The sequence below is a fragment of the Oryctolagus cuniculus genome, chromosome X (genome assembly GCF_964237555.1).
Source record: "Oryctolagus cuniculus chromosome X, mOryCun1.1, whole genome shotgun sequence".
Lineage (NCBI taxonomy): Eukaryota > Metazoa > Chordata > Mammalia > Lagomorpha > Leporidae > Oryctolagus > Oryctolagus cuniculus.
The window spans coordinates 7,773,213-7,800,993 of NC_091453.1; the positions used below are offsets into that span (position 1 = coordinate 7,773,213).

General features: G+C 41.4%; 1 protein-coding gene across 1 annotated transcript in view; it reads right to left on the reverse strand.

Annotated features, from left to right (window-relative positions):
• SMPX (small muscle protein X-linked) overlaps positions 1 to 27,781 on the reverse strand; it is a 60,931-nt gene that overhangs the window by 26,281 nt on the left and 6,869 nt on the right. The window contains exons 3-4 of the mRNA XM_008272443.4: positions 16,158 to 16,244; positions 8,631 to 8,779 (exon numbers count right to left, since the gene is read on the reverse strand). Of these exons, the coding sequence (XP_008270665.1) occupies positions 8,645 to 8,779; positions 16,158 to 16,244 (222 nt within the window). The 3' untranslated portion in view covers positions 8,631 to 8,644. The remainder of the gene's footprint in view (positions 1 to 8,630; positions 8,780 to 16,157; positions 16,245 to 27,781) is intronic.

The window sequence follows — 27,781 nt, forward strand, 5'->3', positions numbered from 1 at the left end:
TAAATCTTCTGGCAGAGGGAAAAGGTTATGAAATCGTGATAAGTCAAAGACAATGAGAAATAAATCCTCTTAATTCTGAAGGCTGCAAAGCCACATGAAAAAAAATCTAACAGAATTTAAGGTGGAAAAGCAAAATACAAAACTGCACATGTGCTACGAATGGTGCTACTGAAGAAACAAAATATAAGGAGAACCAGTTCCCATTTACTAGCTATTTCCCCATCCCAGTTGCTATGCCGGATGTATTCTATAAATACATTTCCCTAATCCTTTACAACTACCCTATGAAGGAGGAATCATTTTCTGTTTTTTCTGAGTAGGAAAATAGAGACATAGAGCCCAAAGGTGCTAAGGTGGAAGGAAATAGGACCAATTCTTCATTACCTCTAAAAAACATATTGTTAGCAACTTAATTGTATTGCATCCCATATGCAAACCCAAAGACCAGAACGGGAGATAGAAAAGTGAGCATTATGCTAAAATGGCAATTTTCTGTGCAATTATTTTTTATTTCCCAGCTTCTATTACATTGTAATACTGTTTAAACAGATAAATTTTTTAAACTTATTTTGCCTTACCATTTGAAAGGGATGATATTTCCATTTTACCCATCAATTTAATAAGTTTACCTAAGATGATAAAAGGCATTTTCCCAAATATGGAGTTGATAATACTGTTATCATTGATTTGCTATTGATGCAAGGTCTTTTTCTTTTTTAATATAGGTATTTACAACTATAATCTTCCCTCCAAGCACTGCTTTGCTTTATTCTACAAACTTGGGTACACTGTATTTTTGTTTTCATTTCTCTCAAATTATTTTCTAATTTCCCTTGTATAATTCTTTTTCCTTGACTCATTGGTTATTTAGGAATGTATTGTTTAATCTCCACATATTTGTTACATATTGCCCCTACTCCCTTCTGTTATTGATTTCTATTCATTCCATTATGGTCACAGAACATATTTTGCATGATTTCACCCCTTTTAAACGTATTGAAACTTTGTATTCTGGCCTAACATAGAGTCTGTCCTGTACAATGTTCTATGTGCTCTTTCTTTTTACAGTTTACTATTGATTTTTTTATTTTTTAAAATGTTGACCGAGTTATTCGGATGGTACAAAAAGAGCCAAAAGAATATTAATGAGATGAGTCTGTCTCAAAGGAAATCACCATGATTAATTTAATGTATTATCTTTAGAGAAATCTCATGTATGTCCACACAGGCTTATTTTTTACCACAGTTGTTTGTGAGACAGAGAGCTCCCCATTTGCTGCTTCACTCCTCAGATGTCTACCATGGCCACAGCTGGGCCAGGGCCGAAGTGGGAAGCCAAGAACTCAATCCAGGTTGCCCACGTAGGTGGCAGGGACCTACTCACTTGAGCTATCACCATGGTCTCCTAGAGTCTGCATTAGTAGGAAGCTGAAGCTGGAATTGGAAGCTGGAGGACAGTATCAAACCTAGGCACTCTGACATAGGACATGAACATCTTAACCAGTTTTTTTTTTTTTTTAACCATTTAGGCCAACACCCACCTCCACAATTGGTTTTATTCTACCTATGTATGTCTCACACAAGCTTCTATTTTTCAGATATATCTTGGAGATTTTTTATTACTAAGGAGAGCAGCAACATTGTTCTGTAATGGTTCCTGTTTCTTCCATGTGCTCTTGAAAAGAATGTGTAATCTTGTTGGGTAGAGTGTTCTATCTATATCAGTTAGATCTAGCTGGTTTATAGAGCTGATCAAGTTTCCTGTATTCTTCTTGATCTTCTGTCTGGTTGTTCTAGCCATAATTCAAAGTGGGATATTGAAATCCTTAATTAGTATTATTAGATGATCTATTTCTCCCTTCAGTTCTGTCAATTTTTGCTTGATATATTTTGGGGGTCTGTTAGGTGCTAACTGCACTTTCTATCAAGTGTCTGGGTGCATCAATTTGCCCTCCTGCCAACACTCTCAACATTAGCCCTTGAATCAGAAGGAATGGTGGTGATGCATAATGTTTAACATTTGAGAGTAATGAGCACCGTGTGTTCTCTTCTATCAGAGATGACAACTCTCTGGATGACTGGTTGGTAAATATGTCTTATCTGGACATAGATGTTCTTTGAAAATGAAGCCAGGAATTTCTTGAAAATTAGGTTTTCTTCTGCTTTTACACATTTTTCTCCCTTTTTGAGAATATGAGCCAAACTTGACATTTTCCCTCAATTTTAAAGTTTCCCAGGAGAACATGAAACTATGCTTAATGAATTAAAATCAAATTTCTGAACCTATTACTGATTGTGGTCAGTGATGCTACTTTCAGTCCTTGCAAAAGAAGGTAGTCTTGTCTTCAATGGTACTCTCCCTAAGAGTGCAAGCATTTGGGACATCTCCATCTTAGGGGATACCAGACTTGCTGTGATCAGGGTGCTGGTAAAAGCCTCCGGACATGCTTTGTGTACCCAACATGTATCAGATGTGTCACAGCTTTTAAGGAGCGGTATCGCAGCACGATGAAGAAGATATATGCAGGAAAAGCAACACATTGCAATTTGGCAAGCATTGTGACAACACAAACAGAAGATGCTAAAAGAGGGGCAGAGCACTGGAGGAAAAGGGCTGCTATAGACGGAAGGTTTGTGCCCCCCTACCCACCCAGATTCATATGCTGAAGCCCTAACCTTCAATGTGATAGTATTATAAAGTAGGGCCTTTGAGAAGTAATCAGGTTTAACTGAGGTTATGACAGAGGGGTCCTCATGTTGGGATTAATGCCCTTGTAAGAAGAAGAGACATAAGATCATTTTCTCTCTACCATGTGAAAAGCCAGGAGGAGGGCGCTCCGCCAGAACCTGACTATGCAGGCACCCTGATCTCAGATACTCAGCCTCCAGAACTGTGAGAAATAAATGCATGTTGTTTTAGCCAACCAGACCATGGTATTTTTTTATAGCAGCCCAAACAGACAAAGAAAAAGGCATACCTCCCCTAACAGAGCATAATAATGATTCTTTTCAAATCTATAAAATCCAAAATCGAGGCGGCACTTGTGGTGCTGTAGGTTAACCCGCTGCTGGTTAGTGTTCTGACTGCTCCACTTCATATCAAGCTCTCTGCTAATGGCCTGAGAAAGCAGCTAAGGATGGTCCAAGTGCTTGGGCCCCCTGCATCCATGTAGGAGACCTGAAAGGAGCTCCAGGCTCCTAGGTTCTGATCGGCCCAGCTTCGGCTATTGTAGCCATTTGGGGAGTGAACCAGTGGGTGGAAGACCGCCTTCTCTCTGTCTGTAACTCTGCCTCTCAAATAAATAAATAAATAAATCTTTAAAAAAATAAAATCCATACTCGGGACTGGCTAGCCAATGTGGTGTATTGGATAGAGAATAACCTAATATTATGGGGCTGCATATGAGTACAAGGGAGTTGTAGGTCACTCCAACCAACTCACTTTTATTTATTGACCTTTGGCAATGTTGATCTAAAAAGACTTGATGACACAAAAATGCAAGGGCTTCCCTAGGTTCTTAATGGCACATGGGAATTAATTTCATAGGTTTTCACTAGTATGTATGACTGAAAGCTATGAAGAATTTATTAAGGATCACTACAATTTCGCATTTTCCTGAGATAGTTTTTTCCCCAGAGCTCCATCAGTCTCATGGCTTTCTTTGCTGCTATCTTGATGTTCATTAGCATAACTGTAGAAGGATTCTAAGGCTTTACTTCATTAATCCTTTCTTGTAATTACTACATTTTTTTACCACTTTGATATTCATTTGATTCCTCTCCAATTCTTTTTTTTTTTTACTTTTTTTTTTTTGACAGGCAGAGTTAGACAGTGAGAGACAGAGAGAGAGAGACAGAGAGAAAGGTCTTCCTTCCATTGTTTCACCCCCCAAATGGCCGCTACGGCTGGCGCACTGCACCGATCTGAAGCCAGGAGCCAGGTGCTTCCTCCTGGTCTCCCATGTGGGTGCAGGGCCCAAGGACCTGGTCCATCCTCCACTGCACTCCCGGGCCACAGCAGAGAGCTGGACTGGAAGAGGAGCAACCGGGACAGAACCGGTGCCCCAACCAGGACTAGAATCTGGGGTGCCAGCGCCACAGGCCAATTCCTCTCCAGTTCTTTGATATCAATGAATTATTTTACTACTGAAAAAGATGAAATGGTGTGGACAGGTTGTAGAGTTTCATTTTGCTCTGCCCCAGAAGTTTTACCCTACTGTCTGGTTTCAACAGGCTGGGGCCATTTCCTATGTCCAGAGACTATCTCTGAACCTCTGTTTAAGTCATTCTATCCTATTGTGTCTTAGAAATTGTCCCTGGGGCTGGCATTGTGGGATACCAGTAAAGCCACCCATACAGATGCTGGTTTGTGTCCCAGCTACTCTACTTCTGATCCAGCTCCCTGCTAATGGCCTAGGAAAGGGCCAGCAGATGGCCCAAGTGCTTGGGCCTCTATACCCATGTCAGCCTGGCTCAGCCCTGGATGGTGCAGCCATCTGGGGAGTGAACCACCAAATGGAAGAGCCCTCTCCATATCTCTCCTTTTCTCTCTGTGTGTAACTCTGACTTTCAAATATGTAAATAAATCTTTTGAAAGTTAGAGTTACACAGAGAGAGGAGAGGCTGGTTCACTCCCCAATTGGTTGCAACAGCCGGAGCTGCACCAATCCAAAGCCAGGAGCCAGGAGCTTTTTCCAGGCCTCCCACATGGGTGCAGGGGCCCAAGGACTTGGGCCATCTTCTACTGCTTTCCCAGGCCATAGCAGAGAGCTGGTTTGGAAGTGGAGCAGCCAGGTCTCAAACCGGTGCCCATATGGGATACCGGGCTTCAGGCTAGGGTGTTAACTTGCTGTGCCACAGCGCCAGCCTCTAAACAAATAAATCTTTAAAAAAAATTGTCCCTGACCCCAATTCATTGCAAATTCTCCCTCTCATTATGTGATAACATTGATCATGTCTACTTGTTAGTAGTTCATAAACAATCATAGGATAGCTTCTGTTACTAAGCTGCTATTTCATTCTTGAATTGTTATATTCCTTTTGAAGCAGTTTCCCTCATGACTTAGTGTACCGTGAACAGGGACCACGTTTTGTATCTGTACATCTTAGTACAGAAAGAAAAAAGTGCCCATGATACAGAAACTGGTCACAAAGTTTCCTTAATGAGCACCCATGGACTGGTGTGAAGGACAGGGGAAACAGAAATAACCAGAGTCTATTTAGACACCAGCCCTGAGCAGTTCTCCAGGCTCCCTAGACTTTTGTTCTTGAAGGCTGAGGGGTATCTGCTGTAGCTATGAGCAGAGAAGCTGAGAGTGGCCTCTGGTGGTAGGCCTGTGAGAGTCTTGAAGTATCAAGCCTTTTTACTGTAATGTAAATTTTAAATGTTATCCTGCCATCGGATCAGCGCGGTGCGGCGGCCATTGGAGGGTGAACCAACGGCAAAAGGAAGACCTTTCTTTCTGTCTCTCTCTCTCTCACTGTCCACTCTACCTGTCAAAAAAAAAAAAAAAGGAAAAAAAGAAAGAAAAGTAGAAGGAAGGAGGGAGGGGAATATCATTATGTTCTTAGACTTGTATCTACAAATCATATTGAAGCTGTTAAAAATCAATTAAAATAAAAATTAAAAAATAATGATGCAAACAAGCCTGGATGGGGGCCTCAACTGAACACTATCGTGTCTCTTGGTTCTGACTTGGTATTTACTATCTCTTTGTTGCCTGCTCTGGTTCCTGATTGGGCCCAAATCCCAAGTCTTTTTCCATAAGCCATTATTCATTATTGCTAATAAGCCAGCAATTGGCCATTCTGATTCTTCTTCATTAATATTTTTAATAGATTTCTATGAACAATGCTAGCCATGACACAGGGCATGAAAAAAATCTGAAATCCCATTTAAATGGAGTTAGTGATCTTGGATGGAAGGAGATGCTGCCTGTCTTAAATGTATATAGTATGTTAATAGTTAGAATGTGGACTTTGTATCTCATAGTTTTCACAGTGATGGACATTATTGACATAATGGAATTATTCACTCAGTCTTAAAGCCAATGATCTGTTTGATCAAATAATTGGACAATACAGGGTGAGGGAGGGTGACAAAGTGGTGGCCCAAGAAGGAAGAAATCAATCTAAGCAGTGAGGAGTTAAGTGATGACTAGTCTAAGGTATTTTTGCTTATGAGTCCAGTGACTCAGTCAATGTGAAAAATGCTCTCCCTCTAACTACAGACCATGACCATGGAAGTCTTGGCATCTCAAACATATTTGCAAGGGAATAGATGAGTTAAAAGCAAACCAGCTTGCCAACTCTCCTGTAAGAAATAAAGATCATTCCTTGGCTTAAAACAATGACTGTACTCATAATTCAGATCAATTACTCTGATCACTTCGATTTTCACATGCCTGTAAGAATAAGAACAAGTGGGCCTTTCTAAGTGGTTTTTCCTTGGAATTTGTTTAGGAGAGAGGAATCGTTAAAGTCTTTTCTTTGAACTTGAAGTAGAAAACTGTTCTGAATGCCCTGGTAGGTTTTCAGTATTTGTTCAGTTGATATTGTTTTCTGTTCCTTGTAAGCAGACATCCAAGTCTAGTAAATCAACCTCACTGCCCAGTAACACTGCAAGGTCCTCTCTGAGCTCATTTTAAAACAGCATTCCTTTGACTCTTCAAAACCAAATTGTTCTCGAACTGGAACTGGGATTAAATTTAGGTCAAGAAGGATTTCATAAAAAGCAAGAACCTTTAAAGTTTGCATTAAAAATTCATGTATCTAACTGAATAGCTTTTGGTTGGGTGATGATAATAAATATCACCAAAATATCCATTTCCCTTCTCTAGGGTTTCTCACAAGGAAGTTCTGTTCATGCAAGCATTTTGAAAGATTTCATCCCAACTTGCAACACAAGCAGGACTGAGCATGACATTTGGTCATCAATTTGTTTCATTTCATCATAAACAATAACAAGTGTGTGTAGCCACGTGTCAGATCAGTTCCCACTCGTGTCACTTCATCCCCTTCCAGATTTCTTGGAGTCATTCTAAGGTCATCGAATCCACTGTGTTTTGTTTATACCCCTTTGTTCTTTTATGTAATTCTGCTGAAAACACCAGATAATGTTCTTTTAACTCAAAATGGCTTCTCTCTTTTTCTAGGCTGTAAAGAGATCTTTTTGGCAGAACTAACTCGCAAATATCCTAGTATGTCCATGTAAGCATGACACAAATCACATTGCCGCAACACATTGGATTATCTCACAGAGCATTCTGTTCTTCATTCTGTCTGCAGGAGAAGACACAGCAGGGCCCCATCTGCCCCACCGCTCACCTCTGCCATTTCCATGGTCAGAAGATTTCAGCCCAATGCCCACAGGGAGTGTGTGTCCATCTGTGATGTGTGGTGGGGGAGTTGAAGCAGTATAACAAGTAAGTGACAGCACTAATTTTGAAGTCATACCTCTTTTTAGGATCCATGATAAGTGGGAAAAATCAGTCTAAGACTCATTTCTAGAATGAGGGAAATAATTGGATATCATGAGGCTTTAAAGAAATAATTGATATAATGCTGTTTACACAGATCTGGCAAGTAATAAGTGATTCATAAATGTTTCTACTGTTCGGCATGAAGATACTCAGTTCATAGTGGTTGAATAAACAGGTAAGTAGATGTATGAATGAATGAATGAATGAATGATGAACCAAATAAAAATCTGTCTCATGTTGTCAGGATCGATTACTCTCCTTTAGACAAACTTCTGCTTAAGAAATGGAATACACTGCTTAAAATTGTACATATGAAATGCATGAAGTTTGTATTCCTTAAATAAAAGGTTTGTTCAGGGAAAAAAAAGAAATGGAGTACACTGTGCGTGGTGGGCTTTAGTAAGGTTGGATAAAGTGTACATTTGCTCCCAGAGTTTCACAGGAGAAAGAGTGATAACTTGAGCCAATTCCACACTCCCCCTGCTGGCATCAGTTCTGTATCAGTCCACAGGAACCAGGTCTGCAGATGGATTGTGGGCTGAGGCCTCACCAAGGGATGAGGGTTGAATGGATCCAATGAAAATGAAAATAAGGTCACCAGCCCTGCCTGCAGTGCCTTTTCGGGTGGCATGAATAGTTTTGTGCCTACCCTTATCCCCTCCACAGCCAGTCACTACAGGGTCCTCCTGCTCTGCCTTACACACAGCTGGGTTACTTGTCTCAAGGCTTGAACTCCTAGGTATCTGCCCCTTTACACTTCCACATCCTTGCTGCAATGACCCTCTAACTCAAAAAAAGCTCATCACTTGTTGGGGTATCTGGGCAGGGAAATTAAGGCATGGGATAAAGGGAGGCTCTCTGGACCCCAAGATCAAAAGCTCCTAAAGGCTATTTCCCAGGCTTCTTTCCTCTTCCAACATCATCCTTCCTTACCTAAGAGTGATCAGAAAAGGAATGGTAAGAAAATGTCCTGGATTTGCTGTCTGACTGCTTACAGAATAAGAGAGGCCTCAAAACACGGCTTTTTCAGAAAACTGCACCAGAACTGCTAGTTGAAATTGACAACCCTGGTACTCGGCAAATGCTTCTGGAATACTAGCCTCCTTCTATGGAAGGATTTTTGAGACAAAGAAAATATTTTTCACTCACCTTTTTTATTCCAACTACTGTTCAGCTTTGGGAACATATTTCAGTTCACTTTTAATATTCTGGATCTCCGATAAGTTGACCGCAGGTCCTGGAAGTTTCTTTCCTCCTGGAATTGGCTTCTTCTCCTCATCTGAGGCAGGAGGAGCGCCCTGAAAAAAAAGGAGAAAAAAACTCACACCAAAAAAGATATTTTATCTTTTTGGATCATGAGTGTAAACCAGAAAAAAAAAAATAAAGCAAGAACAATGTCAGAGCGTGATCCTAGCAGAGCAACTTTCTCTTACATTGTTGAGACAGCCTCAGAGCTTCAGTAAGATCCCCTGAAGGATGTAGAGGAATGTGGAATAAAAACAAGGAATTTTTATGTGAATTAGAAAATACTAGAGGGGCTGGCGCTGTGGCACAGTGGGTTGATCCTCTGCCTGTGGTGCCAGCATCCCATTTGGGTGCCGGTTCTAGTCCCGGCTGCTCTTCTTCTCATCCAGCTCTCTGCTATGGCCTGGGAAAGCAGTACAAGATGGCCCAAGTCCTTGGGCCCCTGCACCCATGTGGGAGACCCAGAAGAAGCTCCTGGCTCCTGGCTTCGGATTGGGCAGCTCTGACCACTGTGGCCATCTGGGGAGTGAACCAGTAGATGGAGACCTCTCTCTCTCTCTCTCTCTCTCTCTCTCTCTCTCTCTGTAACTGTGCCTTTCAGATAAATAAATAATTCTTAAAAAAATAGTAGAGCATTGTTCAACATAACATGACTAATAAAAATTACCACCAGCAAGAAGGATTTGTGCTTCCAAGAGAAGTAACTTATAAGATCAAATTCAGTTTGCTCTCACATGATCCTAACATGCTTGACAGCAGAAATTTGTAGAATATTGGTGCATTAGCTTTTACAATGATTTAGTTTACAAGTTTCACTTTTGTTTGGGATGCAGTAGCTGCCAGCCCTCGTTCCAGTAGCATCTCTGGGAAGCATAAGCAAACTAAAATGGACAAAAGCTAAACCCGTTTGAATATGGGTAGGATAGAGAGAGTGACAGGAGCCCCAGCTCTCCCCTGCTGCTTTGGAATATATTTTAAATTTCCTGTGATTGAATGCTGTTAGGTCTCTGTCACAGCTTTAGGGCGGGACATTGCCTGGTCCAGAGGTGCACATGAGTGTTGACTACTATTTAAATGATTACTTCTGAGAATGCACCATCGTGACAAACCTATGCCTGTGTGTACATACATAAAACACACCTGTAATAGTAATTATAAAACAGGATCCATTGCTGTGTGTGATTTGAACTCGTGACTACAGAAGAAAGTTGCTCGTTAGTCCATTCTTCCTATTTGCAGGGAGGCAGGGGAGAGTATGTATTTTCTGCAGCTCTAGAAAGGAATATTTGATCACTGTGGCACCCATGAGCAGGCGTCTCGGGTCAGTTTACTGCTGGTAAGATAACTCAATGATAGCCTCAGCTGCTTGGCCCTGAAATCTGACCATCACCTGAGGTCATGCTTCCCACGGCTGCCTGTAGCCAATGACTGAGTGCGACCAGAATCCTAATGCAGGCCGACTGCTGGGAGACGCAGGATGAAAAATGAGCTGAAAGAGGCCCCGAGTCTGAGAAACTTCCATACCACCCTTTGTTCCTCTCTGCTTCCCCTCATTACCGTCCCACAGGTCTCCCAGCTTCCTACAGCTGCCTCCCCTTATTCCTTCCAAATGTTTCCCCCAATCAATATTTTGAACATCTAGGCGCATCCTGGATGTGCTTCTTGGAGGACCCAAACTAACAGTCCCCAGTGCAAGACTGGCAGGGCTCCATCTGTTTGGCCAATAACTGGGATACTGAATACAGTGTAGGGAAAAGGAATAAAAAACTGTGTCTTTGCCTCTGGTGAAGTCTTGGGTACCCCCAGCTTGCCTTGGCATTTGGGTGTTCAAGCTGATGCTGTGTGTTAGTCTCTGTCTGGTTCCTATGTCTAGTTCTCGAATTGGTTAGAACATAAAGAAAGCCATCCAGCTTCCCAAATTCCAACAAATTGCTTGGTAGACATGTGCTTTATAGAAATGCTTTAAAATTGCTTATTGTAGGGGATGAGTAGACATATAAAATATTGAGGTGCTTTTCTTCTACTAAAGGCTAATAGTTTTTCCTACAGTCATTTTCTTTGAATCTGGTACAATGCTGATGAAATAGCTCATGTGTCACCCACACAAAATGATAAAGGAATTCAATGCTGACTGTACCTGCTGTAAATATCCAGGAAATATTGTTTCCCCAGGTCAATGTACAGAGCCATAAGATTGGCTGTTCATCATGCATGCACACTCATCATTTATAACTGTAGAGTTAGAAGTAATTGTTAAAATTGTATGACATCCTCCTGGAGGACTAGAGATTCCAAAATGTTCTTTACTGAGCTTCCGAGGAGAAATTTTTTAACAAGGATATAAAGTGTTTTTAATATGTGCAGCAGTGAAATGAAAAATGCTTCCTTACTTATAAATGTTCTCACGGTTGTTAGGTGGGTAGATCTTAATAAAGAAGCATGAAAGAGAAAATCGCTTCTAGTTCCTTCTGTTAAATTCTGGGATAAGTCACATTTGCTATCTTTGTAACACCAAAATATCCTATATTAGCACATTGAGCACATAAAGCCAATGTCTGTGCTTACAAGGGCACTTGAAAAAGTTTGTGGAAAATGGAATTAAAATATGTTTATTTTGGTCTAAAAAATTGAAATCTATGCATAGATGTTTTTATAAAGCACATTTTCATGACAACCCTGTAAATGCATCAATTTCAATTTTTTTGCATCAATGTTTTAAAGTACCCTTGGATGTGTCTTTGTACAAAGATTTGTGATGTTAACATATGCAGATTAATAATGATAATATTTGATATTAGATACCTTCCTTTCAAGTTATTAAAACCTCAATGCAAGTGAACTAAGGCAAGCACAGAAAGACAAGCACCACATGATCTCACTCATGTGGAGTCTAACAAAGAAAGATGATCTCATAGGAGTGAAAAGCATAATGGTGATTATCAGAGGCTGCAACAGGAAGAAAGAGGGGAGAGGACAGAGAAAGGTTGATTTATGGGTACTAGGTTATAGTTAGATAAGGAATAAGAAATTTGGGGGTTTTATTGCCCAGTAGGATGACTATAAATAATGTTAATGCTCTGTATATTTCTCTATTTAAAAAGAAAACAAACTAGAAGATAGAATTTTGGATATTTTCAGCATAAATAAATGTTGTGTTTGAAGAGAGTTTTTTTTTTACCCTCAGAGGACATTAAATAATGTATACATGTATTGAATCATCACATAGTACCCCATAAATATGTACAGTTTTTATGTCTGTTAACATTTTTTTAATATAAACTTTACAAAATAAGAATGAAGACTCAATGCCCTGTTTCTATTTTTCAAGGTAAGGTGTTTTACATTTGATTTGGTAATATCACATATAATGAAACATTGCAAATGGATATATTTAATAATTAGACATTGTGATATTGACTGAGGAAGGGGGTTAATGGTAAAGCATTTTTAAACAGAATACTCTCTCATCTTTTATTTATGTATATATGTGCTTGTTTGAAAGGCAGAGTGACAGAGAGGAAGAGAGAGAGAGAGAGCTAACTTCCATCTACTGGTTCACTACCCAAATGCCTGTAATAGCTGATGCTGGACTAGGCTGCAGTCAGGAGCCAGAAACTCCGCCTGGATTTCCCACATGAGTGGCAGGAACCCCAGTACTTGGGCCATAATCTGCTGCCTCCCAGGCGCATTAGCAGGGAGCTGAATCAGAAGCAGACTCAAAGGCAGGACTATCTCAAGCACTATACCACAATGTCGTTTTTTAAAACCATGAAACCAGATTGCATTTCTTTTGTGAATCAGTTATTATTATAGTAAATTAAAGCATGAAGGAGCGTGATTCCAGATGGCCCCATTTGACAAATTTTCCTACCAAATGCCCTACTGAGGTTTTCCCTCAACTCTCCTAGGTGCAAAGTACAGTCTGACCTGCTCATTAGGCTCGAATGCTGAAGATGTAACAACAGCAAACACACTGCTACTTGCTTTAAGTTGTGTGGAATAACTCATTAAATCATCACATCAACCCAATAAATTAGATACTACCATTAGCCTAACATTGCATTTCACAGCAGGGCTAAGAAACTTGCCCAGGGCCACACAGCTCAGAAAGCTGGACCAGAATTAAATAATGTGTTTGCATCTTGTAAAGGGACCAGCTGGAAAGGGAAATAATTAACAGAAAAATCCCAACATGCTATTTTGTGGCTTACTAATGATGGTATTTCAGTCAGAAGAGAGATTTGAGAGGCTTAGTGGGGGCTTGGCAATACCCTGCAAATCACTTGAAGCAAGCAGCTGCTTGTCTTGTGCAAAAGACCACCCTGCTTATTAGGACTTGGCTGCAAAGCCTCTGTGGGAGGCACATGCCAGTCTCTGGTGGGGCCAAACAGACACAGAGTACTGGGTTCTGAGAGTAGAGCAAAGGGTCCCCAGACACCAGGGGTGGGCTGGAGGTACAGCCAGGGCTTGCAGGCCTTGTCAAACTGCCAAAGACTCATGCCTGCTTCCAGCTGAGCTGCATCCTCTTCTCCACACCAGAGAGGGTGTCAGCATCAAAAAACCTTTCCCATTAGAGGGACACCCACTGCCCCTAGCAGAGGTGACCTGTTCTGTCCAAGGATGCTAGCTATGTTATGATCTCTAATTTATATAATAATTCTCTTAATACCAGGCGAGGCAATGAATTGCAAATCTATGAAAGTAACCAATTCCATGTTTGCAAAGTGAGTGATAATAATAAATGTGGAGGTCTGGCTTTGTGGTGTAGTTAAACAGCTGCTTAGAACGCCAGCATCCCATATCAGAGTGCTAGTTCAAGTCACAGCTGCTCTGCTACCCATCCAGCTCCCTGCTAATGTTCCTGGGAAGGCAGCAGAAGATGGCCCAAGCACATGGGTCCCTGCCACCCATGTGGGAGACATGGATGAAGTTTCTGGCTTCTGGCTTCGACCTGGCCCAGATCTAGCTGTTGTACTCATTTGAGTGAACCAGTGGATAGAATAAGCACCTTCTCTCTCCCTCTCCCTCCCTTCTTTCCTTCCTCTCTCTCTCGCTCCTCTCTCTCTCTCTCTTTCAAATAAATAAATAAATCTTTTAAAATGTGGGTTATGAGGCAGCTTCCAAAATTTCAAAGAAAAATTAAATGACACATTTACCTTGGTACAAAAAAAATTCACAAATTTCATAATATGCATTTTCCAGGAAGTTCTTGAAGATTCCTCTTATAAGTTATTTTGAAGTTTTCCTTTCTAACTATACCACAGAAGGTGGCTGTGGCCTCAGGCTAGCCCAGAAAAATCCTACTTAACCCACCTTGTTGTCAAGTCAAGCTACACAACTACTCCCATGACTACACAACTACTCCATTTCCATAAGAAATTTGTTCTAAGGTTCAATGGAGAGCTTGAGTCATTAAAGCCCACTCCATCCCTAAGACTCCTTAAGTCCTGGGAGTTCATTCCTGCTCTGATGGTAAGTGAATAGTACCCCAAGAGCCACCCTCCTACCTAGTGGCATCATGAGGAAGCTGTCACACAATTCCTGGACCACTCCTGGGGTCCCTGAATTTCTGTGGGTACTTTGCTCCTTCCATTCTGTGTGAACAGTACATTTATATGTGTGGCTGATTATCAAGTAGGTGTTCATAAGCCAGGCTGTATCAGTGCTTGGCTATTATAGAAGGTGCTGGAACCACCAGAGAGGAGGCAAGCAAGAGTGAGAGCAAAGTGGTTCCCTAGTGCCTAACTGAGATACTTGGGCGGAGGAAAATACCAGTTTTACAGAGAAGAGCACTGACCATCTGTATCACAGAGGAGAGGTGAGGTGCTGCCATCCTCCACAACAACTGCTACATCAGTGAACTCAGTAAGACAGAGAAGGTCAGGCCACCTTCAAGTGACTGCCAAGGTGGTGACTGACACAGCTTAAGAGAAAACACAGGAAGAAAAAAAAATCCAATTACAGGTAAATGGAGGTGTCGAAGGAATTCCACTGATGTCCCTTCTACTTCCCTACACGTTTTTCTTGAAAGATGCAAAACAGTAGGTCCAGGAGTCCTTAGTGAAAATTGGATAATTAGATCAATCAATGAACACTTACTGAATACCTACTAGTCCACATGCCATGTCAGGAATAGAGAAGGTCCTGCTTTGTAGACAGATCTAGACATGCTTGACCAAACTCCCAGATGGAGTGCTCATAATCATGAGTTAACTGGCTGACCAAGTTAACAAAGCACCAGAAAAAGCAGGTAAGGTCAGGTCTTTGCAACTCGTTTGTTCACAGTTTTGATTCATCAGAGGTGATTTAGGGGGTGGGTGTTTGGTGCAGCAGTTAGCATGCTGCTTGGGATGCCTGTATCCCATATTGGAGGGCCTGGGTTTGAGTCCCAGCTCTGCTCCCAATTCCAGCTTCCTGCCCTGGGAAGCAACAGGTGATGGTCCAAGCCCTTGGGTCCCTGCAACCATATGTGAGACCTGGAATGTGCATCCAATTCCTGGCTACAACCCAGCTATTGCAGACATTGGGGAAGCAACCAGTGAATGGGAAATCTATCTCTGTCTCTCTGTGTCTATCTCTCTGCCTTTCAAATAAAATGAATTTTTTTAAAAAAAGTGATCTGGTGGCTGAAATTCCAGAACTTGGTGATGTCATTCAAATAATCCATCTCCTCCTCTCAAAAATTATGTATTGATAGGAGGCTGGAACCACCGACCTGGAACTGTGTCAGGAATTTCCACAGGAAAGAAGTTTAGATGCAGGACAAAGTCTGATTTAGAAACTTGGAAGTAGTGATAGATATTCTTTTACATCAAATGGCAGGGATGTCACCTGCAAAAGTTGAAAAGCCCTTTTATCTCATTAGAAAGATAAAAACAGTTTCTTATGCCTTGTGCTTTTATTTAATTCTGTTTTTCTTGTCTTGTGCTAACGAAATGCTCCAAAATCTTACTTTGTTTCCACATCAGACTTCCAGGCTTCATGAGAAAAATCACAGTTGAGTAAGAAATATAAACATCTCAGAAGTTCCCTATGTAGTGCATTCATTATTAATTTTAGCTTCTGTTTTTAACAGACTGCATAACTGAATTTGGGGAGAAAGTAAAGAATCCAAGAGAGAACAAAGTGCAGAAATGGAGTTAAAAGATAGGTTTATGATAGTGTGAAAAAGTGAAATCCAGGTGGTCAAACCATTTATGGAAAATGCATATTATACAAGAAATATGCATGCATTTCAAAAAGTTATACACCAAAATAAACTTAGTTTTTAATTCCACTTTTGGCCACAGACTTTTGGAAGCCCCTTCATATATGTTGATTCCCTTACACACAGTGCTTCACTTGCCCCCTTGTCCTGGAGAGCCAGTCCGGGACAAGGCTCTGGCCTTGCCCCTGCCACGTGAGTGAGGATTTTGCTCTCTGAGTCCTCACCTCCCCCAGTTCAGGAGTACATTCTTTTCTTCTGGGGGGCTGCCCAGCTCCTGGCCGAAAGGCTCCCATGGGAATATTGATGTTTGCCTAGAAGGAAAAACAAGGTAGATGGCGCTTAAGAAAAGTCAGAAATGGCAATGACACTCTTAAGACAGTAGACACTGTGAGGAAACGTGTGTGTGAAAAGGACATCTCCAGAGCTTTTCATGCCAGGAAAACTGCAGCAAAGACAGCACACAGCATGGAAAGGAGAAGCTGACTTCTGCGCACTAGACATTGCTGGTACTCACTGTCGGCTCCGCACGGCCGTTTCAGTTCCCTAGTGGGTGAAAGAATACACAGCCTGTTGTGGCTGCTGCACTCCTGTGGTATATATCAGCTTCCTCTTCCCGGGATGAGGAAGGAACGTATATGACGGGAAAAGAGTCGAGAATGTCTGCAGAAGCCATTGCACACCTTAGCCCTCCTTCAGGTCCCTTCGGATTTTCCGTGACACAGGGGACATTCACATGTCCTAAGCCACCTCCTCCCTGTAGTGTCCCGTGGCTGTTCCAGCATCACCTTAGGTCTGTGCAGTTAATACTCCTCTACCTTCTCCTCAACATATGCCTGTTCGGGCCAGTAAGGAGAATGCTGAAAAGTCAAGTTCCCCTTTTTTCAAAAAAAAAAAAAAAAAAGTATAATACAGTTTGTTTAACTTCAGAAACATTTGAGCATTCTAAACTTACAAGAAATAGCAGAATGTTGCCAAATGTGTTTATGTACAGAAGGCTCTTAAATGTTCATGAATGCAGTGGCTCTTTGCTGACAATGAAGAATTCTACAGTTCGTTTAAAAGCAGTTGAAAAACAACTGTACTTACCTAAGGAGAAAAAAAAGCTCTTCTCATGCCAGCTGACCCCCCCCACCAACCCTGCATTTTTCCTCAGCTATGGATGGCAGCAGACTGCTAATGCTACTACATACAAAAAACAGACAACCTAGAGTGACATGGATGCCCACCATGGTGGCAACGGGTCCAGGTTCAGAGGCACACCATGAGCTATAGCTGCTGCAAAGACATCTTCCCTACAAGGAGCATCTTGAGTTTGTCTCAGTTCTTTTGTTTTTTTCCACAAACAATAGATATATACAGTCAATAACTCAGGGTCTCCAGCCAATGATTTACATTTACAAATTAAATGAAAACACCAGCAACATCTTGAAATGCCTTGTCATGCTGACAGCAAAATGCAGAGGGAGGAGAACCCAGGAATGCCTGTTCATTTAAAAAATGTTTGAAAATATGCACAATTTTGATACAGTTTCAGGGTGCTCCAGACACCCATGCCCATATGATGTAAAGCACTGACAATTTCTAGAGCACTTTGAGAGACCACGATATGATTGTGGTTGCATTTTGTCATTAAATGTGTTGCGGGCAATAAACCCATCTCAAACAAGAGATGTGTCCATCATGGCGCTCTCCTATCTAAGGGATTCACCAGAGACAGAGCGGCAGATTTTATTCCTCCTCCTCCAGTACCATTTTCTGGACAACTTTGGTGAGACCCTGGGCGCCATCGCACTTCCCTTTAGACTCGAGTCAGCCACATCTCACTCAGACTTCTGCAGCTTCGCCAGCTTAGTGATGGGAGGCTGCTTTTCACTGTCACATCAGTGAGTCCACGTCTCGCCCAGCTTTTTGGCCACGTCTCCAGTAGACATGCCAGGGTTTGCAGATGAGATCTCAGGGTCAAGTTCTGACCAGAGTAGGAAGAATCCAGATGGTGGGCTTTTAGGGGCGCTGCTGGCTTTTCCCCCTCCCTTAGCTGGCCCCTAGTCATTCATTTCCTGATCATGGCATACTTTATCCGCCTTTGCCATTTCTTCAGACTTAGACTTCTCTTTCCCAGACACTGTCTCCCACCTCTTAGGGACTGCTGGAAAATTCTTCAAAATTGACAGATGTCTCTGGGTTTTTCTTCTTATGTTGTTCTCTGCATGAAGAAAGTGTAAGCAGATGGCTTGCCCCTTGGTTTGTTGGGGTCACCTTTAGCCATCTTTCTAAAACAGACTTATTTATGTATTTATTTATTTATTTGAAAGGCAGAGTTACAAAGAGAAAGTGAGAGACAGAGTATGTGATCTTCTACCCACTGATTTACTCCCCAGATGGCTGCAACAGCCAGGGCTGGGCTAGGCTGAAGCCAGGAGCCAGGACCTCCATCCAGGTCTCCCACATGGGTGGCAGAGGCCTAACACACTTGAGCTATCTTCTGCTGCTTTTCCAAGCACAGTAACTAGGAGCTGGATTGGAAGTAGTGTGGCCAGAAATTGAACCAGGGCTCGTATAGAATGCCAGCATCACAGGCAGCAGCTTCACCCACAACACTAGCCCCTACATTTAGCCATCTTGACTGTACTGTTTGCTATGCCAGGTAGTATAGGGCTAAGCACTCCCCAGCCTCAAGCTAGCTGCCTCTGTGAGAACTGCATCCAAATTCCCTTTGCGTCATAATTCATGACTTCCTGTCCTTTTGTTAGATAACATACTAGTGTCCATCAGTGGTAAATATAAAATACCTTCTAGTAAACATGAAATACTCTAAATTATGTAAGGATATATGGACATAGTAATTTGATCATGAGAAGAGAATATGTTAAGTTTTATCCATGTTTTATCTGGTGTCAAAAGGCAAAAATATTTACACAAATGAAAAATGTCTTCAACCAGTAGTATCACTCATCAAACACTTTTCAAAAAGTAGGATGTAATTTTTTTTCCACTGAAGAGAAAACATTGCCTTGTAAGTAATTGGCTATGTGGATTTGAAAAGTTGAAATTTTCATTTTGATGTTATGTTTGAAAATGATGGTTGAAGGAGCAAAATATTTTATTATGACAGAGACTAGATAATTCAGGTATCAAATCAAATGAAATTATCACTTTGGAACCAATATTAGCTCTGTGGCCTGCAAACCCATGGTGCAAGACGTATCCAGGGTCCATGTTCATGCAAGATGGTAGGTTATGGCCGGTGCCACAGCTCACTAGGCTAATCCTCCACCTGCGGCGCTGGCACCCCGGGTTCTAGTCCCTGTTGGGGTGCCGGATTCTGTCCCGGTTGCCCCTCTTCCAGGCCAGCTCTCTGCTGTGGCCCGGGAAGGCAGTGGAAGATGGCCTAGGTCCTTGGGCCCTGTACCTGCATGGGAGACCAGGAGGAAGCGCCCGGCTCCTGTCTTTGGATCGGCCTAACGCCAGCCGTAGTAGCCATTTGGGAAGGAAGACTTCTCTCTCTCTCTCTCTCTCTCTCTCTCTCACTGTCTAACTCTGTCTGTCAAAAAAGAAAAAAAAAAAAAAAAGATGGTGGGTCTTTGTTATGCTCCCATAGAGAGAATGAAGTAATTGTTTCTACTTAGGAACTTCACAGCCCCCCTCCCATACTAAAATAATACTCATTCTGTTATGTATTTCTGTTAGGCCATCACAAACACACCAAACACTGGAGTAAGGGAAAGGGTTTATTGGGGAAAACCCAGCAGACCAGAGGGAAGGGCCGAAGAGGGAAAAGGAGAGTAAGAGAGAAAGAGGAGAGAGGGGAGGAGAGAGGGGAGTAAGAGAGAAGAAGAGGAGGCTAGAGAGAGTGAGCAGGAGAGAAGAAAAAAGCCAAGAGAGATGAGAGGAGAGGAGAGCAGACGAGAGGAGCCAAGAGAGCCACATGTTCAGGAGCAGGCCCTTTTAAAACTTTGCCGGAGGGCAGGCAGGGAAGCAGGAGCAGAGAATCCCATTCAGATGGGGGTGGAGCTTGGCACAGGTAGTTGGGCCATGTGGCCACCTGGCTTTCAGCAATGGTGGCTGGAACCAGAGCATAGGATGTAAATCAGTGTGTAGATCACGCCATAGATAAAACTGCACCAGTTTCCTAACACATTCTACAGAAGGGAAACCTATCCAATGTGTTTGTGGCAAATAACAAGAGAGATGAGGTCTTTGTAGAATCATCCCTAGATCCAATAAGCAAGAAGTATGTTCGATCAGTGTGTACCATATATGCTAAAATGGCAATACAGAACAATTTTTGAGAAACGTGTTTTAGGAAACCTAAGACTACCTTTCTATGCTATTTCTCTTCTCAATGGAAATATCAAGTGTACTGGAGTGGGAGAAAGAAGGAACACAAGATGGGGGGAAAAGTGTGTCTTACACAGTGGCACATACAGAGCCATATTTGCCTTATTTCTAGGGAGGATATAATTTATTGTTATTTTACAACTGACAGTGTCTGCATTGGATGAAATCTCATAGATACCTGAAATAAGATCAAAACAATGGAAATAAGATTCACAGAAGATGATCTGTATTGGACCAGTTACTTCCATAGTTACTTCCATAACTACAATCTGGATGAAGGGGAGGGGGAGTGAATATAGGGCCTATTTGGAAGAAGCTTAATCAGTTAAAAGTTTGGTTAGATCACACTGGCCCATCCCATTTGTTAAGTATCTACAGGGAGCATCTTCTTAATGTTGAGTTCAAGTTAATGCATTGTTTCTGAAAGACTTGATTACTAAACTAACCCATTTAACCCAGCAGTACGCTCTATGGTGAATTGTATTTTTCAGTAAGGGAACATGTAAAGATCATCCATTATAATATATTAAGGTAAAGAACATGTTAGGATGACCACTTTCTTCCTGTTTGGAGATTAATTTTAGCAATGCATAAAGCCTCTCCATGGGCCATGGATGGCTTATGGTAGTCAGAAGAGCCCAGTGCAATGAGTTGCTACAGATTCTCTATATTTGAAAAAGTGATCATTGCACTGGTTCTTATTATCCCTGTTTGTAATATGCATGTTAGGTTGCATCGATTCTTTTCAAATCTCTTAATAAAGGAACCCTTCCTTCAAGTAAAGTATTGAAAAAAAAAACTAAAATGTAAAAATGAGCAGAAGTGGAGAGTTTAAACACATACACTCTCACAAAAGTCTTCTGAGGTTATTATCGTCATCTTTGTTTTATTGAGGTTCGATAATTTTCTCAAGGTCAAACGAATGGCATGAGGAAAAGCCAGGATTCCAAATTGATGCTGCCTGACTTTATTATTTTTTTTTAAGATTTATTTACTTATTTGAAAGTCAGAGTTATACACAGAGAGAAGGAGAGGCAGACAGAGACAGAGGTCTTCCATCTTCTGGTTCACTCCCCCATTGGCCGCAGTGGCCAGAGCTGTGCTGATCCGAAGCCAGGAGCTTCTTCTGGGTCTCCCACATGGGTACAGGGGCCCAAGCACTTGGGCCATCTTGTACTGCTTTTCCAGGGCACAGCAGAGAGCTGGATTGGAAGTGGAGCAGCCAGGAATCCAATTGGCACCCATATGGGATGCTGGCACTGCAGGCGACAGCTTACCCGCTATGCCACAGAGCCGGCCCCAAAGCTGCCTGACTTTAAAGAGAGACCTTTTTAGACTACCAAACCCATCTCCAAAAGGCTCTTTTCATTTGGCCGCAGTTAGTTCTATCTCCAGAATTCTCTAACCCAACTCTGAAAAGGCGGGCTTACATTTGCTGAGAGTGGCCTTCAAAAATGGACACAATAAAAAGTGCCAAAGAAAAACCACACTGAAAAATGGGCCATTAATTCACTGACTTGATAGTTTTTCTTCTATAATCACTCGGGGCTGGCACTGTGGCGTAGGCGGTAAAGTCACCGCCTGCAGTGCTGGCATCCCATATGAGCGCCGGTTCGAGTCCCAGCTGTTCTACTTCCAATCCAGCTCTCTGTTATGGCCTGGGAAAGCAGCAGAAGATGGCGCAAGTCCTTGGGCCCCTGACCCATATGGGAGACCCGGAAGAAGCTCTTGGCTCCTGGCTTCGGATCAGTGCAGCTCCAGCCATTGCAGCCAATGGGGGAGTGAACCAGAAGATGGAAGACCTCTGCCTCTCTCTCTGCCTCTCCTTCTCTCTGTGTGTAACTCTGACTTTCAAATAAATAAATAAATCTTTTAAAAAAGTATCTCTCAAGAAATCAGGAAACCTACATGGTGTTTGTTTGTTTTATTTTTCATAGTAAATATTGACAGGAACAAAAGGAATTTGAAAACATGTCAAACATTCGATCATTAATATGTACCCAAAAGGGACTGTAAGAGGATTGCTTCATCAACTGTGGCTTGCGTTACTCCAGTAAGGAGATGATTTGAGATGTTTCATTAATATAATTGTAGAGCAGAGATATTTTAGTGACATATTATATTATAAATTGTAGCCATATAAAAAATTCTTTATTACTTGAATATTATAGAACCATGTAGACCTGCAGCTCCATGTTTGAATACATTGGCCAGAGAACTGGGTCATATTCTTGTCTCTCTCACTGCTTTGCCCTGTGTTTGAACACAAATAAAATACATTCTCCATTTTTCCACTTGTATAGTGAGTATGGTATTTGCAATTCAAAATGGGTTTGGGATATAAGCTAAATTTTAATGAAAGAATAAACAAACACAGAAAAGGTTTAACCTCAATGACCTGAAGATGAAGATGATATAAGATTGGACTTCTTTCTCCACACAAATTCTATATAAATGTGAAGGAATTAAGCTCTTGGTTTTTTTTTTCCTTTTATAATGTAGCACTTTGTATCTTTTTCCTTCCTTGAGATTTATTCACTTCACATTTTTTAAAATATGCCCCGGATGCAGCAGACTTTCCCAAGCTATACATACTTTGTTACATCTTCCAAGTTGGGAATGGAAAAAAATCTACTAGATCATCTTTTGCCAGAATAGGATACATTTTCTTGATAGAAGACCTATCTGATGTGAAACTAATACTACACTTGATCTCACCAGGTGAAGAAAAGTAGAAAGAATTCCCTGTAATTTAATCCCACTACTCCCTTAATTATTTGTATTGTTTTCCTTACTTGGCTCCAGGCTTTGTGCCAGGAGCATTCTGGAAACAATACTCCCTCCCCCAGCCACTCTCCTGGGACTTACAATGGATTGGATTCTGATATCCGCCAGCCACTGCATGCTGACAATTCCTATTGAACTTCACTTTCCACAGCCATTGTTCTCTTATCTCCCCATCCTCTTTGTCCCCAGTGTCTTGAACCTGCTGTGAATTTTCTGAACAGCTCAGAGCTTTTTGGAGTTTCCTCCCATTGCATGCGTTTCAATGACCCCCCACGAATTCTCTAGTTTTCAAAGGTCCTCGGCTGCTCTTGAAAATCTATAGCCTCCCCCATGCCACTCTCCCAAAGCACAGGCAGAGGCAATTCTATAGAATTGGATATTCTAGTCTTTCTGCCCTTTCCTACTGTCATGGTCCCAGTCTTTCTCAGAATGGAGCAGCATATGACATTTCCAGATTTGTGGTATCTTTATAGACTTTCAGAAAGTGGTGTGTTTTCTCAAAGCTGAATAGAAAATGAAATTCTTGTTTGATACGTTAGCCTAAAATATGAGACACACATACACACACATACACATCTACCAACTGAAATATATGCAACCTATTTTAAAACAAAATTCTCTATCACTAGAATGCATAACTGCCTATGAACTCTTTTTTTTTTAAAGATTTTATTTATTTATTTGAGAGGCAGAGTTACACAGAGAGAGGCAGAGGCAGAGAGAAAGGTCTTCCATATTCTGGTTCACTCCCCAAATGGCAGCAATGACCGGAGCTGGGCTGAACCAGGAGCCAGGAGCTTTCTCCTGGTCCCCAACGTGTTTGCAGAGGCGCATATGGGATGCCAGCACTGCAGGCAAAGGATTAACCTGCTGCGCCACAGCACCAGCCTGGCCCTATGAACTCTTGAAATGTGGGGTTGATTCAAAACACACAAAACTTGGGGCCAGTACTGTGGCGCAGCAGGTAAGGCTGCCTCCTGCAGTGCCAGCATCCCATATGGGCACCAGTTCAAGTCCTGGCTGCTCCACTTCAGATCCAGCTCCCTGATATGGCCTGGGAAAGCAGTACAAGATGGCTCAAGTCCTTGGGCCCCTGCACCCGCATGGGAGACCCAGAAGAAGCTCCTGGCTCCTGCTTCGGATCAGCCCAGCTCCGGCCATTGCAGCCATTTGGGGAGTGAACCAGCAGATGGAAGACCTCTCTGTCTCTGTCTCTCTGTGTAACTCTGCCTTTCAAATAAATAAATAAATCTTAAAAACACACACACACACACAAAACTTTCCCACTCAACACCATTTTGAAAAACTCCTACTCATTCACTTTCCTTCACCCATGATGTTTCATACTGAAACTTTTTCTCTTTTTTTTTCCACTCACAACACTTTTTGTTCTCTTCAATAATTTCCTGAATGACTCAAATGTAGTCTCGTCATCCAGGGGAAAGCAGATTTTAAGAATGTACTGTACAGCTATTAAAATGACATGCACAGTTGGACGGGGGCAGATTGTATTTCTGAAGTACTTGTGAATGTCAACATCAAAAAAATGACTTCTTTCAGCCAGTATATGATTGCTTGCCTCATGTCACAGATAGGGAGCCGTGGTCAGAGTAGCCCAGATCATCAGCTGGAAGTAACACAGAACCCACTTGAGAGTCATACTGCTATGTTCAAATTCTTGTTAAATTTCAAAGAAACCAGCACTGAAAATCATTAGCAATATATTATAGCTTTCTTAAAGTTTATATAAGAAAGAAACGATCAAAGAAAAGATCTAGTGCTACATTAAAATAAACAACTGAAAGCAATTTTTTACATTTCAAATTTAAATAAAAGACTGAAGGAAAGCATGAATCCTTATAATTTGATGCTTTAATCAGTATATTGGATCAACTGAACAATGATGGATGGCAACAGTCTGTACCTTTGTACCAAAGATTGTCCTACACTTGGAATTTTTTTTAAACTGGGAATCCTATAAAGGTTATATTTAAGAGTCCCTAATGCATATTTGCAAATATTTTTTGTGTTCCATGGAGACTGCTCTCATCTACCCTTGGCAGTAGGGCATGAAGGAACAATGATAAGAGGATGGGGAAGGGGAAGAAGGAAGGACTAAATCTGGGGAATCATTCTGTTCTAGCCATGGATTGGGTAGTAATAGAAAAGTTCCTGTGGTAAGAGACCACATATTCACTAATGATGCAGGGGTCCTATAAGCATTCCTTTAAATTCATGATAAAGGAGTTAGATTCAGTTTCACATGCAACTTAACTTGAGTAAGCTGAGAGATAGTGATTCAGTGGCCATGGTTGTTTGTATTTCAAAACCATGATTGCTATTGAGTCATTCTATTTTGTACTTTTTACTCCGAGGCAACATACTTTTAATATGACTTAAATTACAGTAGATTATTATCTTCTTCACTGAAATGCTTATACTGTTTCTGAACCTCAATTGAGTTCTTTAAATGGAATGTACCCAGAACCCATAAAATGGTAATTGTCACTCAAGGAGCCTTGGTAGCTACGATTACCCTTGAGATGGTCCATACTCACTGATTCCATCTCACTCTGTGCCAAGGGTGGGGAGGATAAGTAGTGAGACTAGACACCATTGTGGGTTGCAAAGTGGTTCTGGATGCAGGCTTTAGCATCAGATTGAACAATGAAGTTTTGATCCTGATTCTCCTACTGATAAGCTGTGAGATCTTAAAGGAGTTATTCACTGTTCCAAACCTAACATTATGATCCATAGAAATCCCATTGTACTGTCTACATAGTAAACCCTGAAAATATTATAACTATTATTGTCACCCTAATAATATGCCTTAGAAGTTGCTCTCTACAATACGCAGACTATGAAGAGCTGATCAGAGATATAAGGTCATTTAACACCCTCCCTTTGCAGATCACATAACAAAACTAAGACTAGGGCACAGGGCTCTTTTCCAGTCAGCCATGAAGCTCTCAGATCTCATGGGAAAGGACAAATAATAGATACTCAGCTTCCTTTGATCAATGGTAGAGAGAAAGGACCAGTGACAACCCAGAGAAAATTGTCTCCGCCTGAGTTGAGGCCCTGGGTAGATCAATGGTAGTTCCCAAAGAGGATGTATTCAGGAAGAAGAGGTAGGAGAGGCAGGTGCTGCCAGTGGCGAGTGTCATTTGGTCTCATTAGAGAGATTCATCAAGAAGATCACTGATGGGATTAGATTTCCCAGCAGCTCTAACTTTCCCCACCAGCTGTCATGTCAAATTCTTTCATCAGGAGGGAACAGACCCAGTATGCTGAGTGTGCTGATGTTGCCTTGGTTGCAACCCCATTCCCTTCAACAATGGAGTGTGAAAAGCAGACAGGTGAGTCTAGAACCAGGTTGGCAAACTACATCCCATGGACCAAATCCAGTTCACTGCCTGATTTTGTGAATATATTTTCATTGGAACACAGACAGGTTAATTGATTTGCATATTGCTCATGGCTGCTTTATGGTATTAAGGGAGTGTTCAGTGGTTGGAATAGAACAACTCACAGAGCCTGAAATATTTATTGTCTTGTCATTTACGGAAAAATTTTGCCAACCTCTGGTCTAGAACCCTAACAGCTGCTAGCAGACAAAGGTCTTCTATAAGTTACTGATTCTTTACAGATATTTTTATACCCCTGGATGAGATTTAATTAATACAACTGAAAAGAAATGTAGCCTTGGAATCACCTTAAAATTTAAAAGACAACTCTTCTTCATCATGGTTGTGAATGATAATTATCATTCACAGTAATGATACTTCCACATCTCCTAAGGCTACATCTAATTCTCGTCTCCCTCTGATTCTCGTACATGGAGAAGTTGGAGCCAGTTTGAGAAAGCAAGGTCATGTCATGCATTTGGATAGTTAGAAGAGCCATCTCTTAATAAATTTGTACACTACAAACCAGGTATTTGCCTTGCATTAATTTGCTTATTCTTTATGACAACTCCACTAAATAATATGATAATTCTCACTTTACAGAAGAATAAACCAAGGGTGAACCAAGGGAACAGAGACTTGAAGTTGTTTGATTACATGTTTTCTGACACACATAGGGACAATAATCCAACTCCTGAAACGTCTTAATCATGGAAAACTTTAATTAACAGCATCCCATAAAAGTAATATTCCAAGGGATAGCATTGGGAACTCTTGAACTAAATGATGATGATAATGATTGATGACAATAGTTAATATTTATTAAGCGATGAGCCAAGCACTGTCCTATGTGTTTACTTGTATTGAACTCATTTAATTCTCTCAGCAGCCCTATGACATAGGTACTGATTAATCCCCCATCAATAGATGAGGAAACTGAGGCACAAAGAGGTTATTCAATTTGCCTGAAATCATGCAATTAGTAAATACTGGAGACTATCAGCTCCTCAAACATGGGGATCATCTTTGTATATTCTATGCTTAACACAGTGCCTGGCACATTTTATGCACCCAGGAAACAACAGTTGGACTAGATAAGAGATAAGGTGCTAATAAAAAAGAAGTGACTAGAGTGCATGGAGTAGAAGATTTAAGAGGTTTTAGTGGTACTTACACAGTAAGGATACTTCCTCATCAATCAGTTTCTGTTTGTTCCAGACAGGGCCATAACCTAACTAATGTTCCTACTCTAAACCATTTTGTATAATATAACTGTTTTCATATTCTATTTAATCTGCCCTACATAAGGTTAATGC